The sequence below is a fragment of the Mustelus asterias genome, chromosome 16 (genome assembly GCF_964213995.1).
Source record: "Mustelus asterias chromosome 16, sMusAst1.hap1.1, whole genome shotgun sequence".
NCBI lineage: Eukaryota > Metazoa > Chordata > Chondrichthyes > Carcharhiniformes > Triakidae > Mustelus > Mustelus asterias.
Window position 1 is genome coordinate 69,857,130 of NC_135816.1, and position 17,826 is coordinate 69,874,955.

Genomic DNA, 17,826 nt, shown 5'->3' on the forward strand with positions numbered 1-17,826 from the left:
TGGAGGTTGACATCACCAAAGGTGAGAAGTTGCTTGGTGCAGTGTCTGAGGGAGGAAAGCAGTGAAGATGTCTCGGTGCAAAGATTTTTTTATAATACTTAACTGACTGGTAGAGAACCAGAGTATTAAATGAGAGGCAAGGCGGGTGGAACAAAGTGAGATGTTCAAAGGAGGAGAATGTGCCATGGGAGTTAGAGGAACAGATGAAGGTGTGATTTAGTGATAGAAGCCACACCATCACCACAAAGGTATGGACAGGCCAACTGGTGGAAAGTGTAGCCAGGTAGGGAAGCTTCAGTTAGAGGAAAGGTGTCATCACCCCTCAACCAGGTTTCAATCAAGACCATGATGTCAATAAACTCATGGATGACAAGGGCACAAGTGAATGGATCTTCTAGATGGTAATGCTGAGAGAGGCAGTGAGAGCTAGCAGAGTCCACAAGGTCAGCACTGTTGGACTGGATGGTCGATGAGGGAGTTGGCTGGAGCAGTTGAGATTATTGCTCAACCAACATCAATAAAACAGTTCATCTCATCATGTGGGAGTTTGCTGTACACATTTCCTACATTATTATAGCTTTGAAACTACCTCATTGACTGTGATTTCTTTTTTATTTGTTCATGTGATATAGAGGACACTGGCTGGGCCAGCATTTGTTGTCTCCATCCCGAACTGCCCTTCAACTCAGGGCATTTAAGAGTCAACCACATTGCTGTGGATCTGGAGTCATATGTAAGCTAGACCAGGCAAGGATGGCAGATTATCCTCCCTAAAGGACATTAGTGAACCAGATGAGTTTTTACAACAATCGACAATGGTTTCATGGTCATCATTTTAACTTTTAATTCCAGATTTTTACCGAATTCAAACTTCAACGTGTGCTATGGTGGGATTTGAATCCTGGTCCCCAAAACCTTGCCCTCGATCTCTGGATTACTAGCCCAGTAATTATACCGCTACACCTTTTATGCTTTGAGAATTTTTAAACCTATGAAAAACTTGAAAAAACAAGCCTTTTTTAATTCATTCTGCTGTAAACCACAAACAACTTGCAAGTTGCTGGAGCTCTGTTGAGATACTTCAACACTTTAGCGGTGTTGTATTTGGATTTCCCTATATTGACTGCATTCTCCTGTACAAAGAGCCTGGGCTTTAGGAGCCAACAACAACACAGAGCTGCCAAAATATATGTGTGTGTGTGTGTGTGTGTGTGTGTGTGATTCTGCTGTCTGGGTAAGGGAGCTGGTCTTATTCCCCGCTACTTGCTGTCTGTGGTGGGTGTCCATTTAAAACTGGTATTGCCAGAATAACACCAGGATTTCGAGGTTATGAAAACAGGTGCCATAAACTAGGCTTGCATTCTGTTGAATATCGAAGATTGAGGGGGTGATCTAATCAAGATGTTTAAAATGTTAAAAGGATTTGATAGAGTAGATAGGATTTTAAGGCCCCTCCTGCCTGGTGGGATATTACGGTCCTACTGAGGTAAACAGTGATTGAAGTGGCCTGCTGCATTCGCCGGAGTGAGGAGGGGGAGGTGGGGGGGGGGGGGGGGGTGTGGAACTGGGGTACACCATAAAACCCTGGCCTATTGTTCTTGCTGGGGACATCAAGAACAAAGGAACACTGTAATGACTTCAAGCAGGCCATTGAGGTTGGCCATTGGAGTTTGAACTTCCTGATTAAGGATTCAATTGATGAACCAATCAGGGAGTGTTTGCCTTGTACTTAACCAGAAGTGTCAGTTCCTCTGACACCCCTTGAGGTAGACTGCTAACTGCGAGCACTCTGTGTACTGCTGTTAGAGTTTGTAAATAAAGGGATTTCTGCCTCCGGAGACTTATTACAAACACCATCTTAAATTTTGAGCTCAGGCTATTCAGAGTCTCACATAGCTAATGGAAATGTAAACTGTCTTCCTCTACAGGTTCCGAATGCTATTGCGTTCCTCACAACTTGACAACTGAGGTTGATCTAGTTTTCTTTAGGTAAAGGTATTTAGAAACATGGAGCAAAGATTGACAAATGGAGAGGGGAGGGGAGGGGAGGGAGGGGAGGGGAGGGGGGGAGGGGAGGGAGGGGAGGGGAGGGGGGGAGGGGAGGGAGGGGAGGGGGGGAGGGAGGGGAGGGGAGGGGGGGAGGGAGGGGAGGGGAGGGGAGGGAGGGGAGGGGAGGGGAGGGAGGGGAGGGGAGGGGGGGAGGGAGGGGAGGGGAGGGGGGAGGGAGGGGAGGGGAGGGGGGAGGGAGGGGAGGGGAGGGGGGGAGGGAGGGGAGGGGAGGGGGGGAGGGAGGGGAGGGGGGGAGGGAGGGGAGGGGGGGGGAGGGAGGGGAGGGGAGGGGGGGAGGGGAGGGGGGGAGGGAGGGGAGGGGGGAGGGGGGAGGGAGGGGAGGGGAGGGGGGGAGGGAGGGGAGGGGAGGGGGGGAGGGAGGGGAGGGGGGGAGGGAGGGGAGGGGGGGAGGGAGGGGAGGGGGGGAGGGAGGGGAGGGGGGGAGGGAGGGGAGGGGAGGGAGGGAAGGGGGGGAGGGGAGGGGAGGGGAGGAGGGGAGGGGAGGGGGGAGGGGGGGAGGGGAGGGGGGGAGGGGAGGGGGGGAGGGGAGGGGGGGAGGGGAGGGGAGGGGGGAGGGGGGGGGGGGAGGGGAGGGAGGGGGAGGGGGAGGGGGGAGGGGGGAGGGGGAGGGGGAGGGGGAGGGGGGGAGGGGGAGGGGGAGGGGGGAGAGGGGAGGGGGAGGGGGAGGGGGAGGGGGGAGGGGGGGAGGGGGGGAGGGGGGGAGGGGGGGAGGGGGGGAGGGGGGGAGGGGGGAGAGGGGGGGAGGGGAGGAGGGGGGGGTGTAGGCCAACTATGATCTAATTAAATAGGGAAGCAGGCCCAAGAAGCTGATTCACCTAATCCTCTCTATACCAGTGTCAATGAGGTGACCAGCAGCCTCGTCTGGCTATTGAGTAGGGATGTTGCTTTCCCAAAATCGGATGCAGTGTCGAGCACAAGTTTTAAAACTCCTCATCCATCCCCCAAAGAGACCTGGAATAAAAACTCTGAGAGACGGAGACTAATAAAATGTCACCTTGCCTTCACTTTAATCAGTGCATTGCAGAAAAAAATTAACATGAACAATGTTTGGGCTCAGCTCAGAAATTAAGGTTATGAAACCGCACCAAATCGTGATGTCATCCTTCAAAGCCTGGAGGAGTTCATTCCTTGCGAGCATGTAAATGAATGGTTCCTCTTGGCCCTGTTGCCACAGCAATGCTTGCTGCCTTTGGGGGATGAGTGCTCCTCGAGAGGTCAAAGTAAGCCAGAACCGTTCATGATTTATCTCAAAAAGTTCCACGAGAGCAGGACCGTGAAAACGTGGGTTTTTTAAAAAAACAAAAGAAGGGTTTGATAAGTTTCAAGGATTGTGTACCGACAGGGGTTCAAAATGGTTACTGTTTGAAGTGTCGTGAGCAAGGTGGACATCCCGCTCCATCTTCGGACCTCGGAGATGTGCTTTCCGCACCGACGAACCTCCAGTCAGATTCACGAAAGAGAGCTTCTCTCCAACTACTTGCTGTCTTCTGCGCTCTTTGAAGTCAACTGAATGAGGTGGGTGGGTGGGGGAATGAAAGGGAAAAAAAAGTCTGTCAGATTGTTGATGTGAAGGTCAAGATGAAGTGAAGAATACAACAGTTTTGATTCCAGATGTTGCAATTCATACCATCCCCTCCACGCCATGAGGGATCAAATAGAAAAGCCAGGGCTGTGAGTAGAGCCATTATACAGAATTTGCCACACAGAAACAGAATTTATAGGACCAACAAGTTTGTACTCTACATGAGTACCCTTCCACTCTAAATATTTCTGTCCAATCTGCCTCCCGTAGTCCTCAATTCCCATCCCCTTCACCTATCCATCACGCTACTCCGTAAGTGCATCAACCATCTTATTACAAAAGGTGGGTAACTATAGGCCGGTCAGCTTAACGTCTGTAGTAGGGAAAATGCTGGAATCCATTATTAAAGAGGAGATAGCAGGGCATCTGGATAGAAATGGTTCGATCAATCAGACGCAGCATGGATTCATGAGGGGAAAGTCGTGCTTGACGAACATGTTGGATTTTTATGAAGATGTGACGAGGGCGGTTGATGGAGGAGAACCGGTGGATGCGGTGTTTTTGGATTTCCAAAAGGCGTTTGATAAGGTGCCCCATAAAAGGCTACTGAAGAAGATTAGGGCACACGGAGTTGGGGGTAGTGTGTTAAAGTGGATTGGGGACTGGCTATCCGACAGGAAGCAAAGAGTCGGAATAAATGGGTGTTTTTCCGGTTGGAGGAAGGTAACTAGTGGCGTGCCGCAGGGATCGGTACTCGGGCCGCAACTATTTACCATTTATATAGATGATCTGGAGGAGGGGACGGAGTGTAGGGTAACGAAGTTTGCAGACGACACAAAGATAAGTGGAAAAGTGAATCGTGTGGAGGACGGAGAAGATCTGCAGAGAGATTTGGACAGGCTGAGTGAGTGGGCGAGGATATGGCAAATGGAGTACAACGTTGAGAAATGCGAGGTTATACACTTTGGAGGAAATAATAACAAATGGGATTACTATCTCAATGGAAACAAATTAAAACATGCTACCGTGCAAAGGGACCTGGGGGTCCTTGTGCATGAGACGCAAAAGCCCAGTCTGCAGGTACAACAGGTGATCAAGAAGGCAAATGGGATGTTGGCCTATATCGCGAGGGGGATAGAATATAAAAGCAGGGATGTCTTGATGCACCTGTACAGGGCATTGGTGAGGCCGCAGCTGGAATACTGTGTGCAGTATTGGTCCCCTTATATGAGGAAGGATATATTGGCATTGGAGGGAGTGCAGAGAAGGTTCACCAAGTTGATACCGGAGATGAGGGGTTTGGATTATGAGGAGAGGCTGAGGAGATTGGGTTTGTACTCGTTGGAGTTTAGAAGGATGAGGGGGGATCTTATGGAGACTTATAAGATAATGCGGGGGCTGGATAGGGTGGAGGCGGAGAGATTCTTTCCACTTAGTAAGGAAGTTAAAACTAGAGGACACAGCCTCAAAATAAAGGGGGGTCGGTTTAAGACAGAGTTGAGGAGGAACTTCTTCTCCCAGAGGGTGGTGAATCTCTGGAATTCTCTGCCCACTGAGGTGGTGGAGGCTACCTCGCTGAATATGTTTAAAGCGCGGATGGATGGATTCCTGATCGGTAAGGGTATTAAGGGTTATGGGGATCAGGCGGGTAAGTGGTACTGATCCACGTCAGATCAGCCATGATCTTATTGAATGGCGGGGCAGGCTCGAGGGGCTAGATGGCCTACTCCTGCTCCTATTTCTTATGTTCTTATGTTCTTATTATCAAGGCCTCTCCTGCGTGGCCCTGGTCAGACTCCCACCTTAACACAGTGGTCGTGATTTTGGGTGACAGGAGGCTGCCCCTCTCAGGGGATGGGGCTGGGAGTTGGGGGTGGGGGCGGGGAAGGAACCCAGGGACCTAACAATATAGGCCCCACGGCTCTCAGGTAGGTAGCTGGAAGAGTATTTGAAGGGTGTTGGGGAGGGTGAGGGAAACCCCTGGCTATGAGCGCCAAGGTTTCCTTGTGAAGCGTGTTTGCTCCTGCAAGCCCAACGAACATCAAAAAACAATAAATAAAAGTATATATTTCTCCAGGTCTCTTGGGGCCACGTTCCAGTTTGCTGCCATGTTGGTCTCTGAGATAAACCATGTTTTCCTTACACAAGTCTGGAGTTAAATATGCAGCCACATGCTGATGGTGCCTTTGGAGTTTGCTCTGTGTGCTAAAGCTGCTGCTTTTTAGTGAATCCCCACCCTCTTGTTCAGGGCCACAGGTTAAAATTCCAACCCTCAAGCAATCATAAAATCGCTACAGTGCAGAAGCAGGCTATTCAGCCCATCGAGCCTGCACTGGCAACAATCCCACCCAGGTCCTATTCCTGTAACACCATGTATTTACCCTGCTAATCCCACTGACACTAAGGGGCAATTTGCCACGAACAATCTACCTAACCCGCATATCTTTTGGATTGTGGGGGAAACCAGAGCACCTGGAGGAAACACACACAGACACGGGGAGACATGATGCAAACTCCACACACACACACACACACACACACACACACACACACAGTCACCCAAGGCCAGATTGAACCCGGGTCTCTGGTGCTGTGAGGCAGCAGTGCGAACCACTGTGCCTCCCAGACGAGGGATAAGTCATTATGTCCATTTAAACTGTCTGTTTCTGCAGGGAGGCAGGGTTGGCATCAAGCAGTGGAAGGAAGGATGACCTGTGTAGGTCATTCCTGAAGCACACGGGGCTTTGTGCCAGTTGATCACGAGCTGGCCATGAAATGCCTGTGAGGCCACAAATGACGGTTCCTTCTGGCACCCAGTCAGAGCAAATTGTGGCAGAGTCAGTTTGGAGCTGGGTGTGTGAGGTCTTGGCTTTGGGCCCAGCCATGGCTGTGGGCCAGGTGGAGTGTAAAAGCAGCACAAAGGAAGCAGGTAACACGCATTGATTGACTTCAGTGGATCGAGGACTAAGAAAATATTGAATTGCCTGTTCATTCTGTTTTGGGAATCATCAATTTTATTTTTAATCTCCTCATTAACACATCTTTTGAATCAGGCTTGAGGTTATTTTTCTCATCTTCTTCTTATTGTCCACATGGGGCCCTCATTGGGAGGAGCAGGGGGTGGTGGTCAATGGAAGTGGAGACATCACACCTGAACCCAGCCTGACCCCTGTCTTTATACACTGGATAGGAATGAGGAGCTACAGTTTTGGTTGATTTTCTCAATCCTTTGCTAGCTGAGGTCAATGATAACATCTGCATCACCTCAGCTGGAATTAGCTAACTGGGTATAGAGTTTCAAATTTGGGAAATTATCTCAGGAAAGATATAGCAGCCTCAAAGGGGTACAACGCAGATTCATAACAATGTTAAAGGACTGAATCTTAAATTTTTGCTGGGTCAAGGTTTCCAGGGATATGTATCAAAGACGGGTAAATTGAGTGGAAGTGCAGCCATTCATAATTGAACTGAATGTTGGAGCAGACCCCACAGTCCTGGACTACTCCTGTACAGGCCCCACAGTCCTGGCCTACTCCTGTACAGATCCCACAGTCCTGGCCTACTCTTGTACAGGCCCCACATGCCTGGCCTACTCCTGTACAGGCCCCACAGTCCTGGCCTACTCCTGTACAGGCCCCACAGTCCTGGCCTACTCCTGTACAGGCCCCACAGTCCTGGCCTACTCCTGTACAGGCCCCACAGTCCTGGCCTACTCCTGTACAGGCCCCACAGTCCTGGCCTACTCTTGTACAGGCCCCACAGTCCTGGCCTACTCTTGTACAGGCCCCACAGTCCTGGCCTACTCCTGTACAGGCCCCACAGTCCTGGCCTACTCCTGTACAGGCCCCACAGTCCTGGACTACTCCTGTACAGGCCCCACAATCCTGGCCTACTCCTGTACAGGCCCCACAGTCCTGGCCTACTCCTGTACAGGCCCCACAGTCCTGGACTACTCCTGTACAGGCCCTACAGTCCTGGCCTACTCCTGTACAGGCCCCACAGTCCTGGCCTACTCCTGTACAGGCCCCACAGTCCTGGCCTACTCCTGTACAGGCCCTACAGTCCTGGCCTACTCCTGTACAGGCCCCACAGTCCTGGCCTACTCCTGTACAGGCCCCACAGTCCTGGCCTACTCCTGTACAGGCCCCACAGTCCTGGCCTACTCCTGTACAGGCCCTACAGTCCTGGCCTACTCCTGTACAGGCCCTACAGTCCTGGCCTACTCCTGTACAGGCCCCACAGTCCTGGCCTACTCCTGTACAGGCCCTACAGTCCTGGCCTACTCCTGTACAGGCCCCACAGTCCTGGCCTACTCCTGTACAGGCCAACATCCTCCTGGCTACCACGACTCCATATCACAGCATACATTTAACCATTAGAGAGACCCCCTCCTGTCATATTAATGGAGCCTGACACCACTTCACTCTGAGATTGTTTGTATTCAATGAGATAATGCAGCCCAAATCCTCAACTGCCTGCTGTTCATAAACGACCAAGAGTTTCATGAATCTGGCCAAAAAGAGCAAAGACTCACCCGGTTTTTAAAGAACGAAGATTTTTTAATTTTGGGGGCAGTCTTTTTCTCCACCTCATACTCATCGGGGGAGAGCATAAACATTGGCTGACTCATCCTCTTCATCACGGTCTGGTCAGGGCTTTGTTCCTCACTTCCATTCGCCACAGCAAAAGTCAGAGCTGGAAAGGATTTGAAAAATATTGAAGACAACTGTCCGAGTACCGGGAAAGTATTTGGAGAAACATCCTCAGTTCTAAGTAAATCGACAACTTCCAGTGGCCAGAATTCTCTGACCTCACTCATGACTGGGTTCAATTCTGGCCTGAGGTCACTGTCTGTGTGGAGTTTGCATGTTCTCCCCATGTCTGTGTGGGTTTCCTCCGGGTGCTCCGGTTTCCTCCCACAGTCCAAAAATGTGCGTGTTAGGTGGATTGGCTATGCTAAATTGCCCCTTGGTGTCAGGAGGATTGATGTGGAGATGCCAGCGTTGGACTGGGGTAAGCACAGTAAGAAGTCTCACAATACCAAGTTAAAGTCCAACAGGTTTATTTGGCAGCACTAGCTTTTGGAGCCCCAAGCCCCTTCTTCAGGTGAGTGAGGACTTGTGTTCACAAACAGGGCATATAAAGACACAAACTCAATTTACAAGATAATGGGTGGAATGCGAGTCTAATCTTAAAGGTACAATGTGAGTGGAGAGAGGGTTAAGCACAGGTTAAAGAGATGTGTATTGTCTCCAAACATAACAGTTAGGGAGATTTTGCAAGGCCAGGCAAGTCGTGGGGATTACAGACAGTGTGACATGAACCCAAGATCCCGGTTGAGGCCGTCCTCATGTGTGTGGAACTTGGCGATCAGTCTCTGCTCAGCAATTCTGCGCTGTCGTGTGTCGTGAAGGCCGCCTTGGAGAACGCTTACCCGAAGGTCAGAGGCTGAATGCCCGTGACTGCTGAAGTGTTCCCCGATTGGAAGGGAACACTCCTGCCTGGTGATTGTTGAACGCTGTTCATTCATTCGTTGTCGTAGCGTCTGCATGGTCTCACCAATGTACCATGCCTCGGGACAGAAAGGATGTCCCGAGGCATGGTACATTGGTGAGACCATGCAGACGCTACGACAACGAATGACATAGAACATAGACATAGAAACCCTACAGTGCAGAAGGAGGCCATTCGGCCCATCGAGTCTGCACCGACCACAATCCCACATATTTACCCGCTAATCCCTCTAACTACACATCTCAGGGACAATTTTTAACCTGGCCAATCAACCTAACCCACACATCTTTGGACTGTGGGAGGAAACCGGAGCACCCGGAGGAAACCCACGCAGACACGAGGAGAATGTGCAAACTCCACACAGACAGTGACCCGAGCCAGGAATCGAACCCGGGACCCTGGAGCTGTGAAGCAGCAGTGCTAACCACTGTGCTACCGTGCCGCCCACCATTCAACAATCACCAGGCAGGAGTGTTCCCTTCCAATCGGGGAACACTTCAGCAGTCACGGGCATTCAGCCTCTGATCTTCGGGTAAGCGTTCTCCAAGGCGGCCTTCACGACACACGACAGCGCAGAATTGCTGAGCAGAGACTGATCGCCAAGTTCAACACACATGAGGACGGCCTCAACCGGGATCTTGGGTTCATGTCACACTATCTGTAACCCCCACGACTTGCCTGGGCTTGCAAAATCTCCCTAACTGTCCTGTCTGGAGACAATACACATCTCTTTAACCTGTGCTTAACCCTCTCTCCACTCACATTGTCTGTACCTTTCAGACTTGATTGCCTGTAAAGACTCGCATTCCACCCATTATCTTGTAAATTGAGTTTGTGCCTTTATATGCCCTGTTTGTGAACACGAGTCCTCGCTCACCTAAAGAAGGGGCTTGGGGCTCCGAAAGCCAGTGCTGCCAAATAAACCTGTTGGACTTTAACCTGGTGTTGTGAGACTTCTTACTGTCAGGAGGATTAGCAGGGTATATATGTAGGGTGACATGGAATTGTTGTTGGTGCAGACTTGATGGGCCGAATGGCTTCCTTCTGCACTATAGGGATTCTATGACTCCATGATTCTATTAAGGGTGTGATGGTGATATGAAACCCAGGCCAGGATTTTCTGGCTTCGGCCTGGTGGGACCCTCCACGGGGAAAGCGAGAGGTCAATCAAACTTCATTGACATTCAGCCAGACAGGAAAATCCTGGCCTGAGACCCTGTCTGGGTGAATGTGAAAGAACCCATGTCACTACTCTGAAGAGGAACAGGGGCAGTCTGTTCACTGACCTGACCGATATGTTCACCTCAAAGTAAATGCTATAGAGCAGATTGTTTGAGGGAATTTAAATCTGGATAGAGATTGGTGGAGATGATAAAGTGGCTGAATCAACTCATTGCTTAAAATACAATTAGCCTTAGATCAGGTGGCGGAACTGACTGGACAACACAGCGAGTGACAGGTAAGGGTTGCATGCTTAGCGAGAAAAGGCAATTTTGGATCATGTTTCCCAAAGCTCTCCAGCATTAGGGTTTTCATCATCCAACGTTCTTATTGATGATTGGTGAAAATTAGTTACTATGAGTTGAGTAGTGAATCTCATTATATCATATCAAATAACAGGATGGGAGAAGGCTAACTAAATGGTCTTTTTTTAAAACTGCAATTCCTGTGTTCCTGACTGAAGAGAATAAAGTTGAGGAGATGGTTTTATTTTTTACACTGTAACCTTTACCTAGATCCCACAGTTTGCCCGCACGGTACCTGGGATTGTTGGCACGGATCTACTGGCAAAGCTCATCTGCTTCAGCACAGAGGCTGGGCGTTTCTCGGCTTGGTCCGACAGGTTGGTGTCACTCCTAAACTCCTGCTTTCGCGACAGCTGGAAACGACAAAAGTAACTGCATGAATTAGCACTGAATCACCAAGTGGCAGGGGGTGGGGGTAGTGGGGGTTTGGGGGGGTGCGCGGGGGGGGAGGGGCAGCAAGGAATTTGGTCACAACTCTCTTTGTTCAGACAATCAGTATCAATATTAAATGCTCCTAATTGAGGAACAGTAAAGTTAGATACAGAATAAAGCTTCATCCACACGGTCCTTTCAACTACTCCCAAACCAGATTAGATGGGCTAAATCTCCTCTTACACTATTCTAACCATTACTGCTCAGGCAGTTACAGCACTGGTTGGATACAGAGTAAAGCTCCCTCCACACCATCCCAAACATACCTCCAGAGTGGGTACAGCCTAGGTTGGATACAGAGTAAAGCTCCCTATACACCATCCCATGAAATACCCCCAGGGCAGATACAGCACAGGTTGGATACAAAGTAAAGCTCTCTCTACACTGTCCCATGAAATATCCACACGGTACAGCATGGTCTGATCCCTCTACATTGCACTAACATGGAGCGCACGGTGGCACAGTGGTTAGCATTGCTGCCTCACAGTGCCAGGGACCTGAGTTCAATTTTGGCCTTGGGTGACTGTTGTGTGGAGTTTGCACATTCTCACCGTGTCTGCGTGTGTTTCCTCCGGGTGCTCCGGTTTTCTCTCTCAGTGCAAAGATGTGCAGGTTCAATTGATTGGCCATGTTAAATTGCCCCTTAGTGTCCCAGAATATGTAGGTTAAGGGGATTAGTGGGGTAAATACGTGGGGCTACAGGCTGGTTGGGATGCTGTATTGGAGAGTCGGTGCAGACCTGATGGGCTGAATGGCCTCCTTCTGCACTGTAGGGATTCTATGATTCTATAATTTGGCCCAGCCCCAATTTCAGAAATGTGTCTCCTACACAGCAGTGCAAAATTTCCTACAGAAAGCAAACTGTGATCTCGGAGTGAGGCTGTGGCCAAACCAATTCCAGAAGAAACCAGCTGAGACCAAGCCAAACCCAGCTGTGTTTTTAAATGTGACTCGTATTTTTCCTTTTGTTTGGATGTCCGTACACACATCGTCAAAAGAAGATATCAAAGGGATTATGAGCTGGACAACACTGAGCTGTCACTTGGCCCTCAGTTGTACCATTGTCGAAATGTAAATGATATATTCACTGTTCAATTAGTGATTGGATAGAACACAAGGCTCTTCAAGCCAACACTTCAAACTCACAAGAACTCATCAGTGAAACTTTAAAGTACAAATTAAATGAGATGTCAGAGTTCACGCGCCACATTGTCGTATTGATGGTTAAGGAATGAAGGCCCAAAGATATGGGGTTGGCACAGAGCTCCTCATGCTGCTCTGTTACAGTGTAGCTGCGTCAGGTTTTGACCTGTAGAAATGTGGGATGCACATAGAACATGGAGTGCAGTGTGCTCATCCAGCAAGGAGTGCATGGACAGAAAATGCTGGAAAATCTCAGCAGGTCTGATCACACCTGTCTGGAGAGAATAGGTCCAATGTTTCGAGTCCACATAACCCTTCGTCACGTCATCTAGACTCGAAAGGTTGGCTCTATTCTCTCTCCACGGATGCCGTCAGACCTGTTGAGATTTTCCAGCATTTTCGGTTTTTATTTCAGATTCCAGCATCCGCAGTATTTTGCTTTTATCTTAGGAAATACTTAGATGTGGGCTTTTGGGGAAGGGGGGGGGGGGCAGGGGGAGGAGCAAAGAAGGGATGAGGTGGGGGGGGAAGGGACAATGATCAGCAGCCTTTGTGGCTCATCATCCATTGGCGTTTGGACTGTCCGACCAGTACGGGTATGATTTTCTTTTTCACCAAGTGGGCAGATATTTCTGTATTTCCTGAAAGCGTACAAGTGTCAGTTGTCAGGGATTTCAGGAAACCCTACTCATTGTCTCTGGGAAGCAAGTTTAGAAACCACCTGTTTAAGAATCACCACAAAGAGAGAGAGAGGGGAGACATGAAGAGGAATGCCTTTACATGGAGAGTTGCCGGAGCAGGGAACGTTTTGCCGTCAGGAATGTTTACATGGAAACGTAGAAGATAGGAGCGGGAGGAGGCCATTTGGCCCCATCAATCCTGCTCCGGCATTCATTATGATCATGGCTGATTGTCCAACTCAGTAACCTAATCCTGCTTTCTCCCCATAACCTTTGATCCCATTCGCCCTAAGTGCTATATCGATCCACCTCTAGAATACATTCAATGTTTTGGCATCAACTACTTCCTGTGGTAATTAATTCCACAGGCTCACCACTCTTTGGGTGAAGAAATGTCTCCTCACCTCCGTCCTAAATGGTCTACCCCGAATCCTCAGACTGTGGACCCCTGGTTCTGGACTCCCCCACCATCGGGAACCAGAGATCACTGCACCTTTCACAGGACAAGTGTTGGATAAACATTTGTGCAACGGGAGATACAGGGCTACAAGGAGAGTGTAGGGCACTGGGACTACTCACTTCAATGGTACTATGATGCCAACAACCAGCTCAGGACCAGCTGCTGAGCTATTTATGGATGAACCATTCTTTGCTGCACCGTAACCTTGAGCACCATAACCTTCAGTAACCTTGAGCAGTGTTGACTGGAGATGATGGGAATCTCGACCTCCAGCTGGAAAGCTGACGAGAGCCCCGCATCACTTCCTTTCAGGAAAGTCTGTTGAATTAAGTGCCAATCAGGCAGTTGACAGGACAGCGGCAGGCCTTCCTCCAAGGACCCCGGGGGATGGAAGAGCCTCCCGTTGAGAGATGCCGGCAAATCAGAGGCCGACAGCTCTATTGAATGACAGCACCACAGCGCGAAGCGGTGGCAGTTGTCTGTATGACACCCACCTGAGGCCGAGGGTTGTGGATGGAAACAGCCATCCAGGTGAGAAGATTCGGGGAGTGGGGTTGTGGGAGAATGGGTGGGGGGACAATAGATTTCAGTGAGGCCCCCAACTGCTTGGTGCCGGGTCCCTCAGTCAGTGCCTTTGAACGTGGGAACCACTGGGAGTCAGCAAGCAACCCCACAAACGCTTGCTTATTGTTCTACTTGCATGGCAAATCCCGATCAATCTTTTTGACTAACGAATTAAACTAAATCAAATTAACTGAGGAACTAATTAAAAGGGGTAACTCCCAAAATAGAAGGGAACCGCCCGAATCAAAAGACAAAGTAGAAAAGGAACTTAAAAAATCAAACTAAAATGTGACTATAGGGGTCAATAATGCACTCCAACCCCGTGGTGCCCAGAGGGCACAGAAGGGCAAACTCCTGTTGGTGCTGGATTAAGCAGCAGTGGGATGAAGTCCTGAAGTGGTAATAATTGGCCAATTAAGGGCCCTCATTGGCTGTTGGGCAGGAAGATGTCCACGGGCCTCTCAACACAGCTGGACTTAATTGGGATGGAGGCAGAAAGGGGTGTCCTTGCCGCCACCCTCCCGCCAGACCAAATACCCCCACCCCACCACCAAACTTGCCATGGGGGAAGGGCACGAAATTCTGCCGGTTAGCGTCAGGTGCTGCTTACCCGTTTGGAGTCTGAAGGCTCGGCCTTGCTGTCTGCAAACACCACGCTGCTCCTCTTCTGTCTCTTTCTCTCCTTCCTTAGTTTGACCTCACTGTCCTCTTTGATGGCTCGATCTGGAACCTTTTCTTCAGGCTTGGCAATTGGTGGCTTTGGCCTGGGGCTGTCTGGGATCACACTGCCGCAAGCGACAGAGGGAGAACTTGTGAGAGGTAAAATAGTCAGCTGATCTTAAAAACAATAATATAATTTGATCAGCGTCCTGGTGAACCAAGTGGATGAAGTGAGCACGGCCCATGACATGGCTGGACAATGTCTGTTCCAGTCCAAGGTGAGGTGAACACAAAGTGGTGAAAGGAATGTCGGAAACTCAACATAGAAAGAGAGCAATTGAGATCTGGAATAATTTTTATATAACGATGTTGGAGACACAAACACAGGTTATTTAAGTAATATGATAGGGGTGGGGGGTTGTTTGGGAGGGGGCACATCTAAACTTTTTTCCAAGATGTGTGGACCAGGAAACCTCCCTGACCTGGATCAGTCTCGTGAACAATGAATAGTCCTGTAACTTTGCAACAACCTAACTTGCCCTCATTTAATGGCGACAATCGTACCAGAATATGGCAGAGTGTTTGTTCTGGCAAAAAAAATGGTGCGTTTCTCTCCGGAGGAAAAGGTCGGTTTTCTCTACAGATCTGACCACACTGTGTCCAAAAAGACCAGCCGGGGGATGGGGCCTAAACACACCAACAAAGCCCGGCTGTGGTGAGTTGGGTGCTATCTTTAAAGGGTGCCAATCAGGACAAAAAATGACCTTGCCCCCTCACCACCACGGAGGTCTCAGGAGCTGCCCCCTCCCCCTGATTAGAGCTGATGCCTCTCCCCCCCCCCTCCCACCCCTGATCGGAGTCAAAGCCAGCATACCACCCACCCCACCCTGAACATCAGACTATTCCCGCCCCCGAACAGTCAGTGCCTGCACCCCCCCCTTCCCCTCAAACATCGGACCTCACCCCCCCCCCCCCCCCCCCTCCCCCCCACCCCAGAGTCAGTGCCGGCACCTACCCCACCTTCCCCTCAAACATCAGACCCGTTCCCCAGCCACACAATCTTTGCCAGCAACCCCAGCTCCCAAGTCCGCTCCCCTCCCCCATGAGGAGCCCACTGGGGTCTGCCCGTGGCACAGCTTGGCACTGCTGTGCCAGGGGGTGTAAAGGTGAGTATAGACCCGGAGGATCCCCACGAGAGGTTGACATCTGTGTGAATCTATTGTAAACCGCGCCAATGTGACGTCCCGTTGGCCTAGTTTGAATATACGGCCGGGGAGGGGGGGGGTCGATAAATGGCAAGAGGGATTAATGACATGCAAATCTATTAAAATGTATTTAAATCAGGTTCATGCCCATTGTGGACGTGAACCTGATTACATCACAGGCGAGGGGCGGCAAAACTCAGAAGCCACGATCTCGCCAGTGAGATCCGCAACCTGTGGGTTTCGCTGCATCTTGAGCGAGCTCACAGATGGTGAGAATGGGCTCAAGTTCCTGCCCAATGTCGATTAAGTTATGGTTATTTGTGTATACTGGGCCAAATTTTCCATCCGTTCCCCCCGGTGGGATCTTTCAGAACCACCAACAGTAACCTCCCCTCATCGCGGGTTCCCTCGGAGAACAGCAGGACCGGAAGATCCCATCGCCAGCCAATGGCAGGCCACCTCTGCCACTGCAAACTCCTCCCCACTATTAATCCTTTGGACATTTAAAAATACTTTAATGTGAATTATTTGCCAGGTTTCTGCAGCACTTCACTGAGCAATTGTTGAGGGCAGCCTTGGGAAAAATCAGTTCCCTCAACCTCTTTAATCCCGTGGCCTTTCGTGAGGCGGTTCATGTAATTGTACAGGCTATTTAACTTCGAGGGGCATCACCACTGACCTTAGTTTGGCTTTAACGCAATAAATCCAACAAAATTACAAGGTTATGCAGGGAAGAGGGGTTAATCTTGGAGTGATCGATTAAAAATTCAGAACACAAACACATACGCACCATTTCCAGGCCCAGGAAAGATCACTATAAAGATGTCAGGGCCGAGATGACAGGCCCTGACTGAGATGAGTTAATTCACAAGACATGGGCAGCATGGTGGCACGGTGGTTAGCACTGCTGCCTCACAGCGCCAGGGACCTGGGTTCAATTGCAGCCTCAGGTCAATGTCTATGTAGTGTTTGTGATGTGGAGATGCCGGCGTTGGACTGGGGTAAATATAGTAAGAGTTTTAACAACACCAGGTTAAAGTCCAAGTTGGACTTTAACCTGGTGTTGTTAAAACTCTTACTCTGTGGTGTTTGCACATTCATTCCATGTCTGCATGGGTTTCCTTCGGGTGCTCCAGTTTCCTCCCACAGTCCAAAGTTGTGCGGGTTCGGTTGATTGGCCATGCGAAATTGACCCTAGTGTCAGGGGGATTAGCAGGGTAATATTTGGGTTTATGGGAATAAGGCCTGGGTGGGATTGTGGTCGGTGCAGACTCGATGGGCTGCATGGCCTCCTTCTGCACTGTAGGGATTTTATGACAGCTCAAAGTTCAGAACTTCCTGGTATCTCATTGTTCACCAAACACAGACAACCTCAAGAGTTACTAAGCAGCAACAACATTTTTAACTGTCTTGCAGCCTATCCGTAAAATACAGACCCTGATACTCTGACTCCATTAGTTAGTCCACAGCAGTTAGACTGCACGTTCAATCCACATGGTGCAACTGGAGCACTGAGCAAACAGAATGTTCTTCAAATGGTACAGAGTTTGACATTTAAGCTACTCGGAGTAAGTAGGGAACTTGGGAGTGAGGAACGGCTGGGGAGGTTGAGGGAAGCTTTCCTCATCCAAAGAGGAGATCAAAGTGGACAACAGCAATGAGTTTACAGTTTAAGGGATTAGTAGATAAATTAGAGAAAAAGAAGACCAGAAATGGATGGGGGTGGAGGGGGAGAATGTGGGAGTAAGGGATAGCCTGGGTGAGGTAGGAGTGAGCAATAGGTTGGTAGAGTGAGAGTGGGGTATAGCGTAGGAGTGAGGGATAGGGTGGGTGGGAGTGAGGGATAGGGTGGGTGGGAGTGAGGGATAGGGTGGGTGGGAGTGAGGGATAGGGTGGGTGAGAGTGAGGGATAGGGTGGGTGAGAGTGAGGGATAGGGTGGGTGAGAGTGAGGGATAGGGTGGGTGGGAGTGAGGGATAGGGTGGGAGTGAGGGATACAGTAGGTGAGAGTGAGGGTGGGTAAGAGTATCTGTACAAGCCTCTTCAGTTAC

The 17,826-nt window shown here is 50.0% G+C and overlaps 1 protein-coding gene across 1 annotated transcript in view; it reads right to left on the reverse strand.

The window, feature by feature from the left end:
- Positions 1-3,047: 3,047 nt before the first annotated feature.
- The window catches only part of LOC144505239 (dedicator of cytokinesis protein 2-like), a 618,318-nt gene continuing 603,539 nt past the window's right edge, over positions 3,048-17,826 (reverse strand). The window contains exons 49-52 of the mRNA XM_078231263.1: positions 14,522-14,696; positions 10,868-10,985; positions 8,127-8,287; positions 3,048-3,576 (exon numbers count right to left, since the gene is read on the reverse strand). Of these exons, the coding sequence (XP_078087389.1) occupies positions 3,544-3,576; positions 8,127-8,287; positions 10,868-10,985; positions 14,522-14,696 (487 nt within the window). The 3' untranslated portion in view covers positions 3,048-3,543. The remainder of the gene's footprint in view (positions 3,577-8,126; positions 8,288-10,867; positions 10,986-14,521; positions 14,697-17,826) is intronic.